Source organism: Parasteatoda tepidariorum, chromosome 8, assembly GCF_043381705.1.
Source record: "Parasteatoda tepidariorum isolate YZ-2023 chromosome 8, CAS_Ptep_4.0, whole genome shotgun sequence".
Taxonomy (NCBI): domain Eukaryota; kingdom Metazoa; phylum Arthropoda; class Arachnida; order Araneae; family Theridiidae; genus Parasteatoda; species Parasteatoda tepidariorum.
In genome coordinates, this window is record NC_092211.1 from 50,312,689 (window position 1) to 50,327,189 (window position 14,501).

The window sequence follows — 14,501 nt, forward strand, 5'->3', positions numbered from 1 at the left end:
TTATACCGGATGGAAAATCGGATAACCGAAGAAAATATTTACTTAGTTTTAGTTTCCATAGGTTTAAATAACTCCATTAAACATTAAGAATTTTTTTTTATAAAACTAATAGTGAGAAAACGTCATGAGTATATGAAATTTCGTTGAGAACATGCACTTTGCTGATTAATTAAGTTTGAATATTTGTTGTTTTATTGTGTTTTTCAGAACCTTATCAAAGTATTTAGGTTTGTATTAAAGAAATAATAATACTACAATTTTATAAAAGTTCACTATTTTGATGTAGTTAGTTTTTATATTTAGTTGGATAAACTGGGGAACCGTATAACTAATTAGGAAAAAACATAATTATTTAAGGCTTAACTACCACTACAAATATTAAATACCAAATCACTAGTATATAAAACGCGTTATTTTGACACATCGCACGAGGTACAAATTGATAGATGAAGGGTTGACTTAGTCGACAAAAAATTCCCTTCATAATTAATGGGGTAAATATAACAGATATTTTAGCAACTGAAATATATATTACTGTTAACAGTTATTCTTTAAAACTATTTACTTTTAACCCTAAAGGATTTATTGACCGTAAATAAATAAATATTTATAAATGTACGTGTGTGTGTGATTTAAGGGCTGTTGAACATAGTTTAACCTGTTAAAATTTCATTCATAACAGTGAAAAAGTTTGGTTAATATGATATTTATAACTAATTAAGATATTAGGTTTGGCGAAGAGGTTGAAGAATTAGAATATTCAAATANGGGAACTAAACACTGGGGGTTCCGCGTTCGGCTGACCACTTGACCGGAACATCTGCTTCTGCACCCCAGAGCCCAAGGTCAAGAAAACTGAGATGGGCACAGTAGGCCTTGGCCCTCTAGGGCGCCGCTGAGTTTAGTTTAGTTTTTCTTTATATCCTGATGCAACCAAACTCATATAAACATTGCACTAATCAAATTCGAAAGTACAGCTGAATTTCAATTAGTGCAATTTTTACAGAAACGGCTTAAACGAAAGCACTGAGAATGCACATCTGCAAAGTCTCTTATGATTAGTGTCAACAAGAGCAATATGCTTTTCGAGCTACAATCTTTGATGTTGATAATTTAAACTGATTAATACAGTTCGACAGTATTGGAATTTTGATTTACTAGATAGTCTTGGAATCATGAAACCTAATTATCAATCTAGTTTGCTCAAAAGAAAAGAAACAAGCTTTAAATGATGAATCTAGCAAAAAAAAATCAGAAATTCTCAATCAAAATATTTCTCTATTGTCAAAGTAGAGCCCCCTGTTTCTGATGAAGCTGCTCTCATTGAGAGTTTGATTAAATTTATTGTTTGAGAGTTTTAATTGAATTCATTGAGAGTTTTAAATGCATCAATATTTTGAATATAACTTTTTCATTGAATATGAATTTTAATGTTTTAAAATGTGTTATATCTAAATATATTGTTATTTAAATGTAATTTTAATTTTCTATGACTAGATATAATTTTGGCTCTTTTGGATTTTTTTTCTGTGTTGAACTGCATTTTTCAATAAAAATTGTAATTAATAACCTTGATATCTTGGCATACATGCTGAACTTATCGTTAAATTTAATGAAAAGTGGGATAGCTTTGTGTTGGTTTAAGTACTAAATAAAAAATAATTACAGCTTACAATAAAAAAAAATTCAGCTAATCAGTGGCTTTTAGCAAAAATCACTGATTTCAATCATTTGTGATCATCAAAGTATTTTTATTTTTGCATATATTACATTGTTTTTGATATTTTGCTTTAACTTATAGATGCGTTAACTTTATCTTACAAAAATAATCTTCAATTGTTTGCTTTCAAAATTTCTTAGAATGTTTCTCTTGAATCATGCAATTCAGTAAATTCTTTTTTATTGTTAGGACTACTCTTCAGTAATATAATTTTAAAATATTTTGTAAGAAGCCCGGAAAATTTGGGGGGCCTTGGGCCTGAATTTGTCTTGATCGATCCCTGAGAATATTCTATTTGTACCACAATACTGAGTATCCAAAGGAGGGCGTTTTTGGCGCATTGTGCACTCTGAATATTATTGTTACCATACTTTAACACTAGATTGCCCAAGGAAATCATTTTAACTGCTTTTTTTAACTGTTTTTTTCATTTGCAAAGCATATGCAAATAATAATGGATACATTTTTTATTGTTAATATTTACTAATAATTTGTTATATAACTGTAAATAATGCAAAAAAATATTAAAAATTAATAGAACAAATTTCTTTACACATTAGCTATTCTATCACATTTGCAGTCATTTTGACTGCTTTTGAGCAATATAGGTATATACTAAGTTTCAGTCTTTCTAGTGTTAATACATACAGGCACATTGATACCAGATATTAGTTTTTTTTCCATTTAAATAAGATTGTCAAAAGTTTCTTGAGATTAAGAAACACTTTGGCTAAACATACTTTTACTCTAGCTATAAGTTTTTGTTTGGCTTCATCCGTCGTCTCTGCTGATTTTGGAGTTAGAGCTTTCTTTTCTTTGCACCAAGGAATATGACGTTCAGCAGCCCGCTGATTGAAATGCCTTTGACAAGATGGGCACTGAACGTAATCTGAAGAAGAAAAGAATTCCATTAGTTTAAAAAAAAGAGATTATCTAGTAAAACTATTTAATTTTCAGTAATTATCTACATGAAGACAGGTTTTCATGTCTTCCAAACAAAAATTTGTCATGACCATAAATGATTTAAAAATTAATGTGTATCACACGATAGCTTGCAAGTAAAAATTTTTTAAAACTGGAGGGAAAATCGGATAACCGAAGAAAATATTTACTTAGTTTTAGTTTCCATAGGTTTGAATAACTCCATAAAACATTAAGGCTGTTTTTTTATAAAATTAACAGGGATAAAACTTCACGAGTATATGAAATTTCGTTGAGAACATGCACTTTGCTGATTAATTGAGTTTGAATATTTGTAGTTTGATTGTGTTTTTCAGAACCTTTTCAAAGCATTTAGGTTTGTATTAAGGAAATAATATTACTTTTTTTAAATTTCCAATGGCAGGCCAATTTAAAAGAATAAAAAGGATAAAATAACAAGAAAAACAAGGCAAAAAGAGATAAATAGACCCGTACGGGCCCTAGCCTCCCAGTAGCGTCCACGCACAGTAGTGGAGATGAGCGCAGGACAGACGGAAATATGGGGCAGGTCCATGTCCTCCCCAAGGTGACAGAGTTTGCATTTAGGACAGTCAAAAATTTTTATACTGAAAAGGTGTTTGGCCAGACAGTTTTATAAAAGTTTACTATTATAAAAGTTTACTATTTTGATATAGTTTTTATTTTTTTATACAAGGGTTGTCCGTAAAATAAGGTTTCCAGCGAATTTTCGCAATGAAAAACATGTTTATTGGCATTGAATAATACATGTTTGGAAAGTTTAGTCTTCCCTTTTTTTCTCGACATAATCGCCGTTAAGATCAATGCATTTTCACATAGAGTGTACCCTCTTCTTTATGCCTCAGTCGTAGAAATCTGCCGCCGAGCCGCGAAGATAGCTTAAAACCTCTTCCTTCAGCTCTTCGTCGGTTGTGAAATGCGTCCGTCCCAAGTGTTTCTTTAATTCAGGGAAGAGATGGTAATCACTGGGGGCCAAGTCTGGGCTGTAAGGGAGGGTTGGTGACAGTATTCCACCCAAATGTGTTGATGAGATCAGTTGTGACACGGGCGGTGTGTGGACGAGCGTTGTCCTGATGGAGACGCACTCCATTTGTGAGCATGCCTCTCCTCTTGTTTTGAATCGCGTACCGAAGGTTCTTCAACGTCCGACAGTAGCGATCCGCATTAATTCTTGTGCCGGTAGGCAGGAATTCGCACAACAGCAACCCTTTCCTGTCCCAAAAGACACTCGCCATCACTTTGCTGGCAGACAGAATTTGCTTAAACTTCTTCGGCTTCGGCGAGCCTGGATGTTTTCACTGACAGGATAGTTCTTTTGTTCCCGGTGTCATGTAGTGGACCCAGGTCTCGTCCCCAGTGACAACAGAGTCCAAAAATCCCTCGCCATCTGTTTCGTAGGCATGAGGAAATTTGTTTATTGTCATCCGTTTGTTGTCATCCGTCAGCATTTTCGGCACCCACCTTGCACAAACCTTGGCATATCCTAAGCGGTCTCTCAAAATGTTGTGAATGCAGGACTTACTGACATCAGGGATCATTTTGCTGAGGTCCCGAATCGTCACCCTTCGATCTTTCAGCATTGCTTCTTCCACTTTTGCAATCACTTCTTCCGAAAACGATGGCCGGTCAGAACGTTGTTCGTCATGGACGTCTGTACGCCCGTCTTTGAATTCTCTGCATCATTTGCGCACATGTTGCACACTCATACACTTTTCCCCGTGCGCCTTACACAGTTGGGAATGAATGTCCACCGGAGGAACGTTTTTTGCACACAAAAACAAATCCCAGAGCGTAATTCGCACCTGGCGTGAGAAACAAATGGAAGAGCTATCTTTCAAGGCTACCAAGACTAGAATTAACGTTGTACATAGCTCGCCGGAGCGGGAACTTGGGGAAAGGGAGCCAAGCTACACGCCAGTCTCACCAAACCCCGCTTAACAGCGATCCTAACGTCCGCAGCTTCTTGGGAACCTTATTTTATGGACAACCCTCGTATTTAGTTGAATAAACTCGGGATTCGTATTGCTAATTAAGAAAAAGAGTAATTATTTGTGGCGTAACTACCACTACAAATATTAAATACCAAATGACTAGTATATAAAACATGTTATCTTTAATTTCATTTAGAGGTATCAATTGATAGATAAAGGTTGACAAAGTCGAAAATAAATATCTTCATATTTAAGGGGGTAATTATAACAGATATTTTAGTAACTGAAAAAATTATTCTTCGAAACTATTTACTTTTAATCCTAAAGGATTTATTGATCGTAAATAAATAAATAATATATAAATGTACGTGTGTGTGATTGAATGGCTGTTGGACATAGTTTAACTTACTGTTAAAATTTCATTCATAACAGTGAAAAAGTTTGCTTAATATGATATTTATAACTAATTAAGATATTAGGTTTGGCGAAGAGGTTGAAGAATTAGAATATTCAAATTCAGTTGTGCCCGGCATTTGGCTTGATATTACCATTAAATTTTATGCGTTATTCAAGAAAATTTTTTAAGGTGAATAAACTGATCGGCAAAAGCTGCTAGTATTGTTCTATTTCTTTTTCATTATTACGTTATGACAGTGTTAAAAAACTGTCTCTTATTTTATAACACCGTTTAATTTAATCAAGTTGAGTTAGTAATGACGTTTATAATTTGCACAGTGCAGCCGCTTCCTACTCATGAACCATTAAGCTCTACATTCAGCCAACAATAGTATTATAGTACACGAACCTGATGGTACTTTTTTACGGTTTTCTTTTCCGGGTGGGGGGTTATCTTCAGGCTTCCCCCGAGCTTTCTTTATGGTATCTATCAATTCTTCATGCTTCTCCCTCCAAGTATTCTTTTTTTGATTAGTCTTAGCTTCGGCAGCCTAGAAAAAAAAGTAGAGAAATTAGGTCTTCATGATCCAAAAATCAAAATGAATATACTCAGTGTAAAAAAAGTTAGGAAACTGTCAAATATCTCTAGAAATATGTATTGAATCGAGAAAGTGAAGCTGAACGCATTCAATATTTTTTTAAATGGTCTGGGGGCAAGAGGGGAGCAGCTTTGTAATCCTAAATATTAACCCCTATTTTTTATTGCAGATTTGGATTCTCCAGAAATACCTAAGCCTATTTGAGTTATAAGTTTATGCATTTTGCTTAACAGATGGCTCTCTAACTGAAATTTTTTTAAAATAATTTTATTTCCTATCTAAATGACTTTCCTCTAAATAATAAACAGGTTGTTTAAATATTTATGCAAAAAACTACAATTTGGTGGTGGTGTATCACTTTGCATGGTTGTATTTTAAATTTTGGTTAGATTTTTAAAAATTAAATTCGATTTACCAGGAAGAAAACGAGACTTTTTATATTTTTTTTCTCATATCTCTATTTTTATTTACCTGTTTAGCAATACTGATAACACCTGTTGCTCTCACATGGGTCTCAGAAGAAAAAAGAACAATAGGAGAACAAGAACTTACTTTACAACGCATTTTGTGAAATCAATTAAAAATATTAGGGATTTCTGGATGGGAACAGGCCAGGTCTGTTATAAAGGACAGAATTAAAGGGAGAGAAGATATTCTGAGGGCCTAGGAGCACCAGTTACGTGGTCGGAAAAAGCATTGCTCACTTCGTTGATATAGAGCCGGGGTTCATGAGTTCGATCCTGTCATTCATGTAACTGAATAATCAGCATTGATACTCATCAAGATAAGTCAGTAGAGTATGAAAGTCACTGGTTGTGAAAGCCCATCACTGGTTGTGATTGGGACGTTTAGAGAGGCTGGTACCAGCACAGGCACTGTCCGTGTCATCTGACCAGAGTCATAAATAGGTGGTATTCCTGCAATGAGGCTAGGAGCTTGGTCATGGTTGGGTGGTGTGCTGAAGGCATTATGCACCAGAATATAGCAATATTGATATCTTGAATGATTAAAAAAATTACCAGAGCGTAAATAGTTGTTAAACATATAATAAACCCCAAAAAATAGATTAGTATCATTACATATGTTGACGTGTTACATATGTAATGTATTGAAAAAAATTAGTTAGTCTTAATTTTTTAAATTCCTACCTTTGCCTTCGCAGCAACTTGCTTTGTCGGTTTCGCTGCTGCTTTAGGTGCTGGTGGTGGTGCATCTTCAAGTGCTCGTTGTTTGGAAGAATCGAATACTTTGCGTTTCTTTGCCGCGTTTTTCTCGCAGACTTTCTGATGTCGTACCTTTGACAAGAAATAAATAGTTTTCAATTTTTTTCAATTGGTAGTAAACGGAAAAAAAAAGTTTAAACAATATATTTTTGACAAGACTGCAGCTTTTAATGTTTAGGGAAATAAAATCAACATAGTGCACACACTGCACACACTCTTGACGTAGAAGTTATCAAAATTTGTTGGAGTGATAAAATATTCCTCTGATAACATTTCTGTGGTTGACAAATAGTTATTCGTTGCCTGTCTATTTATTAAGCAGGGAAAGAAGTCGATACCATTGCTACAATGTGTGCTTAAACTAAGACCTATTTTGAAATGTAAAAGTGTTCACTGCATTGCTTAAGTTGAAACCACTTTCGATTTTTTAAAATTGAATTTAAAACTACATTATTTAAAATAAAACTGCCATTTCTATGTTAAATCGATCAGTGATCAATCAGTTTAGATCATAGGTTCTTTTTTGGTACACAACCACTTATAAAGAATTTTCAACGCCCCCTAGAAAAAAATACTCTTCATATCCCCCCGTTTTTTAATTTTAATATTTTCGGAAAAACACCCTTATGAATTTACTATTTGGAAAGATGCATCATACAAATCACTATCGACCAGTGCATTCATATTAGAAAAATTATTTTACATCAATTTGTATGAAGATATACTACACTTAAATGAGCTTTCAAAAAATAAATTTATTATCTTGCAGTTCGAATTAAAAAATTCAAACAATATTTTTAATAAACATTAATTTAATATTTTATATAGTTTCATAAAAAAGTGTTGCGATTCAAGATCAACTTTCGATCCGTCACCCATGCTATTCAGTACACTGATGTTATTTCAAAATCAATTCAGACAGGTATATTTCTTAAGCTAAGAATCTTAAATCCAAAGTTTATAAAAGGAAATTTGAAAGGCAAGATTATCTTAAGTTAATCGAATCAAAAAATTTGGTATTTCTTTTTTATTAAAAAATTTGTATTTTATGAAATCGAAAAGTACACCAGATGTTTCGGTGAAATTGGACAGACAGATGATTTAACCTATGATTTAGATTAAATCCTAAAGTTTCGATTAAGGCTACCATTATTTTGATTAAAACTGTCCTTCAATTATTTTGATTAAAATTATCATCGCATTATTGAAATAAAATTTGTTATTTCATTGCTTAAACTAGCTCTTAACATATAAAATGGTTTAAATGTAAAAATATGAGTCTATTGATGAGATTTAAAGTACACAAACAATATAGTAATAAATATAAGTATACAAACTTTTATAATGAGTGTACTCAATATATAATAATAATAATTTTTTTCTCTAACTTGTAACTTATTCTGAAGAAAATTCTTACGCCCCACTAAAAGTCTTCACGGAGCTTATGATTTAGATTAAATCCTAAAGTTTTGATTAAGGCTACCATTGTTTTGATATAAACTGTCCTTGAATTGCTTTGATTAAAATTATCATCGCATTATTGAGATAAAATTTGTTATTTCATTGTTTAAACTAGCTTTTAGCAGTAAAAAATGAGTCTAGTGATGAATATCCAAACAAATACAGATTGTTTTCTTACTTATACAATATGAAAAAAGAGAAAATAACGGACGAAGGCTCCTTAATTATAATCTGTGTGTTCAATATCTCAGAAATATAGCTCCAACTTNAAAATAACGGACGAAGGCTCCTTAATTATAATCTGTGCTAAAACTTAACAGACTTAGAAACGGAAAATAGTGTCATTGCATTGTTTGCATTAAAACTATCATTACACTCTTATAATCTATCATTATAAAATTAAAATGACTGTTTATTACTGCGAGCAATGGAATATATTAAGCTAGAGTTCAAAAAGCTAAGTCCTAGTGAGTAGAATGTCAATTCTTTAATTGACTATTTAAATTTCCGTGATTTACTTCTTTTCTCAAAAATAATTATTTTATATTTTAAAACTTGTATAAAAAGAGTTAAAGGTTTTTCTTTCTTTCACAAAATATTTTGGCTGCTAAAATTTCCGAATATCTACACGCAAGACATTCGTCAATCTATGTACAACTTTTCGAATTGATGGATGTTTAAGTAAATATTTAATTAGAAAAACTATACAAAATTGAGAAACAGACATCAAAATTGAAAACTGAAATATCTATATGTTAGATAATCGCCTGTCTATGAAATAAGTATAACTTTTCAAATTGATAGTTGTTTAAGTAAGTACTTAATTAAAAAAACTATATAATGTTTACAAAATTAAATTTACATTTAATAGTTTTTAGTTTAATACATGTATATTAAGTAACTAAATTTCAATGTGGAATTCAAAAACAAGGCAAATATTTAAATTCATTTTTGAAAATTTACCAAGGCATCAGGGCGGAAAGTCCTTCCACATATTCCGCATGGTCTCAACTCCGATGGGCTTTCATCAGAAGGCTCTGCGAACAAATTTATGAAATTAAAGAGGTTTCAAGTGATTCTGAAATATTTAAAAAGTACACTTGATAATAGAAAAACTTTATTAGCTTCAAATATTTAGGTGGGAATAGTCGTCATGTTTAAAACAAAGGCGTTTTACAAAGGCCCAAAGAAAAAATTACATCTGTTGTGCTTACATGGGCCCCTGATGGTAAAAGAACAAGAGGAAGACCCAGACTTACCAACCAGCGCATGTTTTGGGGCGAATTAAAAGAATGTAGAATATCTGGCTGGGAGGAAGCAAGATCTATTGCTAGAGACAGGAGGCGTTGGAGGGATATGCTAGAGGCCTTAAGTGCCCAAAGGAACGTAGAGGATAAGTTAGTAAGTAATGGTCGTCATGTTTAAAACAAAGGCGTTTAAAACCCATTGGACTCAACAGATTAAGACCCAACAGAGTTTCACATCTTTTGGGTCCTGGCCAAAGTTGTGGAGTTGGAATCAGAAACTTTTTTGCCGGAGTCGGAAAAATTTGCTCTACTCGAATTGGTTAAATATTAGGTCCTAGTAGCTTAAAAGAAAAAAATTCCAAATCAAGTATATATAATTAGAATATGAACAAAAATATCACTAAAAAAGTATATTGTGACAATCATTTAAATTATAACTTATCTTAAATTAAATTTATCGTGTTTGGATGTTTATGAGCCTATGTTTGATTTGAAAAAGCGAAAATATTCTTTTCAAGCTTCAAGAGCTCAAAACTAAGACGCTTAAGATCCATTAGATGTGAATTTCACATCTGTTTCGTCCTGGCCCTTTCTTATTAAAAAACTATTTTTTTCCAATGAACTGTTCGATAGATAAACTATTCTTAATTTTACGAACTATGATACCCCAATGAGGTGGTGCACCATCTTGTTGCAAAAAGACTGAAGCTCTTCTAGTTGTCGAAATACGAAGGTATCATCGAATACGAAGGTATATGTGGGTATCATCGTTCGTAGTTCTTTGAATGACCATTTTCCAGGAAGATGGTTTGGGCGAGGAGGTCCAATTCCTTGGCCACCCAGATCACTTGATATAACGCCGCTGGACTTTTTTCTTTAGGGATTTATAAAAGACAATGTTTACAGGAGGATCGTGTCGAACATTGATGACCTAAGAGCCAAAATTACATAGACATACTAAGGACGAAGGCTCCTCAAGCCAGAATTACATAGACATACATACTTACATACTAAGAGTCTGTGTGGATGCCGACATGCTTGCCGCTACCTGGCGTGATATTGACTATCGGCTTGATATTCTNTTCAAATATGTAGGTGGGAATAGTCGTCATGTTTAAAACAAAGGCGTTTTACAAAGGCCCAAAGAAAAAATTACATCTGTTGCGCTTACATGGGCCCCTGATGGTAAAAGAACAAGAGGAAGACCCAGACTTACCAACCAGCGCATGTTTTGGGGCGAATTAAAAGAATGTAGAATATCTGGCTGGGAGGAAGCAAGATCTATTGCTAGAGACAGGAGGCGTTGGAGGGATATGCTAGAGGCCTTAAGTGCCCAAAGGCACGTAGAGGATAAGTTAGTAAGTAATGGTCGTCATGTTTAAAACAAAGGCGTTTAAAGCCCATTAGACTCGACAGATTAAGACCCAACAGAGTTTCACATCTTTTGGGTCCTGGGCAAAGTTGTGGAGTTGGAATCAGAAACTTTTTTGCCGGAGTCGGAAAATTTTGCTCTACTCTGATTGGTTAAATATTAGGTCCTAGTCGCTTAAAAGAAAAAATTTCAAAATCATGTATATATATAACAAGAATATGAGCAAAAACATTACTAAAAAAGTATATTATGACAATCATTCAACTCATAACTTATCTTAAATTTAATTTATCGCGTTTGGATGTTTTTGAGCCTATGTTTGGTTTGAAAAAGCAAATATATTCTTTTCATGCTCCGAGAGCTCAAAACTAAGGCGCTTAAGATCCATTAGATGTGAATTTCACATCTGTTTCGTCCTGGACTTTTCTTATTAAAAAACTATTTTTTTCCAGTGAACTATTCGATAGTTAAGCTATTCTTAATTTTCTAGAATTTAAAGTACATGTAGTAAATAACGAAAAATAACATTTTTTATTATATTATAAGTTGTAAAATTCGCGAGTATTTTTCATATCTCCTCGAAATGTAGAATTGCGTCCTGAATTAATTATATATTAGACTGATTACAATTCATATTTTTCATGCCCATGACTGTTTTTTTCTTATTGCTATTTGCTTTTTAAAAATATTGAAAATTTCAATGATTGAAAGATTTAATATAAAAATAGGTATGTTTTCTATGTTTACCAACTTAAAATGCTTTACGTCAGAGGAGTAAATTTTGCATCATTCTAGATTCATTCTAAATAGCATATAATAATTTAAAATCGTCGAAATTTAGATTTTGCGCTTTTGAAATGGCTGAGTATAGCTTTACCTAATCGCACCTGGTTTTTGTGCTGTAGATTCAAGCCAGTTATTAACGCAATCAGCAAGCAGACAGTATTGTCGAATACAAACTACTCAGTTTAATATATAGAATGAATGTAATTGACTACTATGCATTGCAATAACTAATGCATTGCAATAAAAATTAAGAAAAATAAACAAGATAAATCAACAATGTTTTGTATTCAAAAGTGAATCAAGTGAAAAGCTATCAAAGAATAACATTTACCAGGATGTTCCATGCTTATTAGACTTCATTGGGATGCCTTTGAATTTCCTTCCAAACAATGAAATTAATTTTTCAGATGATCAGGGTTTGTTTGTTATCAAGAATATCTAAAAGAGAATAAAGTTTGTTAAAGTAAAAGAAACGATCAGTTTGCAATTGATGATTTTAATTTATAATTATAGTATGCAATTATTGATTTTGAAATTGAGACATTAACCCTTTATTGTGTATATGACTGTGTATGACATAAATTTTAGTTGAAGTTTCGAATTAATTATGTAATTTTTCTTTATTAAATATATTCCTCAAGCTGTTGATATTCTAGAATTTTCAGTCTGTTAATTTTAATACTCTCACAGTCAAAGTAAGTTTTAAACAAAAATAAATAATTTTATTTTAATTCGATAACGCTCATTAGCTAAACTGGTTTAACAAGTCAAGGAGCAAATAAAATATATACTCTATTACCCTATACCATATTAAATAACTTTTTTTTCAATCAAAAATGCATATAAATAGTTTTCATAAACATAGCATTAGAAAATATAACTACACCACAAATTATACAATGCTATACAGAAATGGAAGAAAAAAAATAATGTTTTTTATTTAGTCCATAGATCATAAAGATCAAAACTGATGTTTGTGAAATGATTTATTAATATAATTTATCCTTTTTAAATGATAATTTACTAGAATTTGTCCTCTCATAAACATCACTTGTAATTATGTTCCAAATTTTTTTATAATTATAATATATAATTAATGATTTAAAGTTTCATTTTTCACATATAACAAGTTATTTTCTGCACATATATGTTCTCTTAAGAGAGTAACTAACTAAAACAAAATTTTTCTTATTAAAAATGTTTCAAGAATTAATACTCATTTAAACCAGTTTTTAATTTGTAACATGATTCATTGAATCAATTTAAAAAGAAAAGAATCTAAATATTTTAAAATATACGAAGGAATAAAATTTTCGATACATGTAAATAATTTTATGAACAATACACATAAAACTATTATTTTATTTTTCGTGCATTTCAAATTGAAATTTCATTAAATTGAAGTAAGAATTTTCTATATTCAAATGCTTTGGTTTATAAATTTATTGCTTTATTATTCTCGTGAAACTTTGTTTGGCATTCTCAAGAGTTTCCATGACAACCACTTAATTCTTTCTTATTTCTCTGAGAAAAACTTCTAGTTCTTCGTAATGTTTGCATCAGTTATTTATTGAATATCGACTACTTTGTTTTCAATATGATCAAGTTTTATATATATTATTATTAAATAAATTTTCGTACAACGGAACAACATGAAAGACGTAATTTAATATTTCTTTTTTGTTCGTTGATTTTTAGCAGTTTAAATATGAATTCACACATTGCAATAAACTTTAACGATAATCATATTATTAATGAGAATGATTTAAATAAAGTCGAAGAAGAACGTTATATCCAATATCATAGTTTTGATAAAATAAGAGTTATACTTTAGATAAAAATTGTTTATAAAGTGCTGTTTTCAAGCTATGTGGCAGCGCGATAAATGTACCTGACTTGGACAATGATCGTGGGTTCAAACCCACTCAGGACATTAAACGTCTTTCTCCCTCTCTACCCCTTTGTCCGCTGTTGTGTTTTTTCTACCTTTGTCCTCTGTTGTTCGAATGTGGATAGGTAACTGGGACAGTGGGGAGTGGGTAATATTGCTCGTAAAGGCTAAATGAGCAACACTTTTAGCATGTTTCGTGGCGAAGAACGTAAAAGACTGATGGAAACAGTTAAATGGAGGGATTTCCTTCTTAAACTTTTTTTTTTAAAGAAAATCAGTAACGCTTATACGCAAATAAGGTATCAGATGATAGCTAAGTGCTTCTCTGTTACGCAGTGGTTAGTGAAGAGGTAAGGCAATGGCTCTGTCATTTTGTGTAAAGCTATCTTGATCCAATTTTCTTATTTATAAAGAAAAGTTTAATTGAGATTTTCCTCATTTATTTATTTTGCTAGGTGACAGACCATACCGAAATGCTATTGATTATCTATCATATCAATTCAACTACTTTATTCAGCATAAAAAATGCACAGAAAACAATACCTAATTTGTCTAGATAGCAACATTTAACTTGTTCAAGTCTGGCGAAAGGAGAAAGAAATGCTTTCCCAGATCCATACGATCCGAGAGTATATGTACTCAGGAGAGAAAGTTGGTTTTCTCGTTAAGCCTAATTTAGTGAAAATTTATGTAAAATAATTACTACAATTTATTGCACTGAAATATAAATTTTATTATCATTGATACTACCTGAATACACTGTAATAAAATATTCACAATATTTAAAAAAATAATTGCAAAACTTACCCAAAATTTACAAAATACCATCTAGCAAACCACAAATTGCATAAAAACAAGTCTACATCCCTATAAATCAATAAGCATTCCAAACGCTTCTCACTCAGACAAAATGTA

The 14,501-nt window shown here is 31.8% G+C and overlaps 1 protein-coding gene across 1 annotated transcript in view; it reads right to left on the reverse strand.

Moving 5' to 3' along the window:
* Window positions 1-14,501, reverse strand: part of LOC107442948 (zinc finger C2HC domain-containing protein 1A-like) — a 45,865-nt gene that overhangs the window by 9,987 nt on the left and 21,377 nt on the right. The window contains exons 2-6 of the mRNA XM_043046327.2: window positions 12,027-12,133; window positions 9,254-9,327; window positions 6,755-6,901; window positions 5,417-5,558; window positions 2,461-2,609 (exon numbers count right to left, since the gene is read on the reverse strand). Coding sequence (XP_042902261.1) covers window positions 2,461-2,609; window positions 5,417-5,558; window positions 6,755-6,901; window positions 9,254-9,327; window positions 12,027-12,039 — 525 coding nt within the window. The 5' untranslated portion in view covers window positions 12,040-12,133. The remainder of the gene's footprint in view (window positions 1-2,460; window positions 2,610-5,416; window positions 5,559-6,754; window positions 6,902-9,253; window positions 9,328-12,026; window positions 12,134-14,501) is intronic.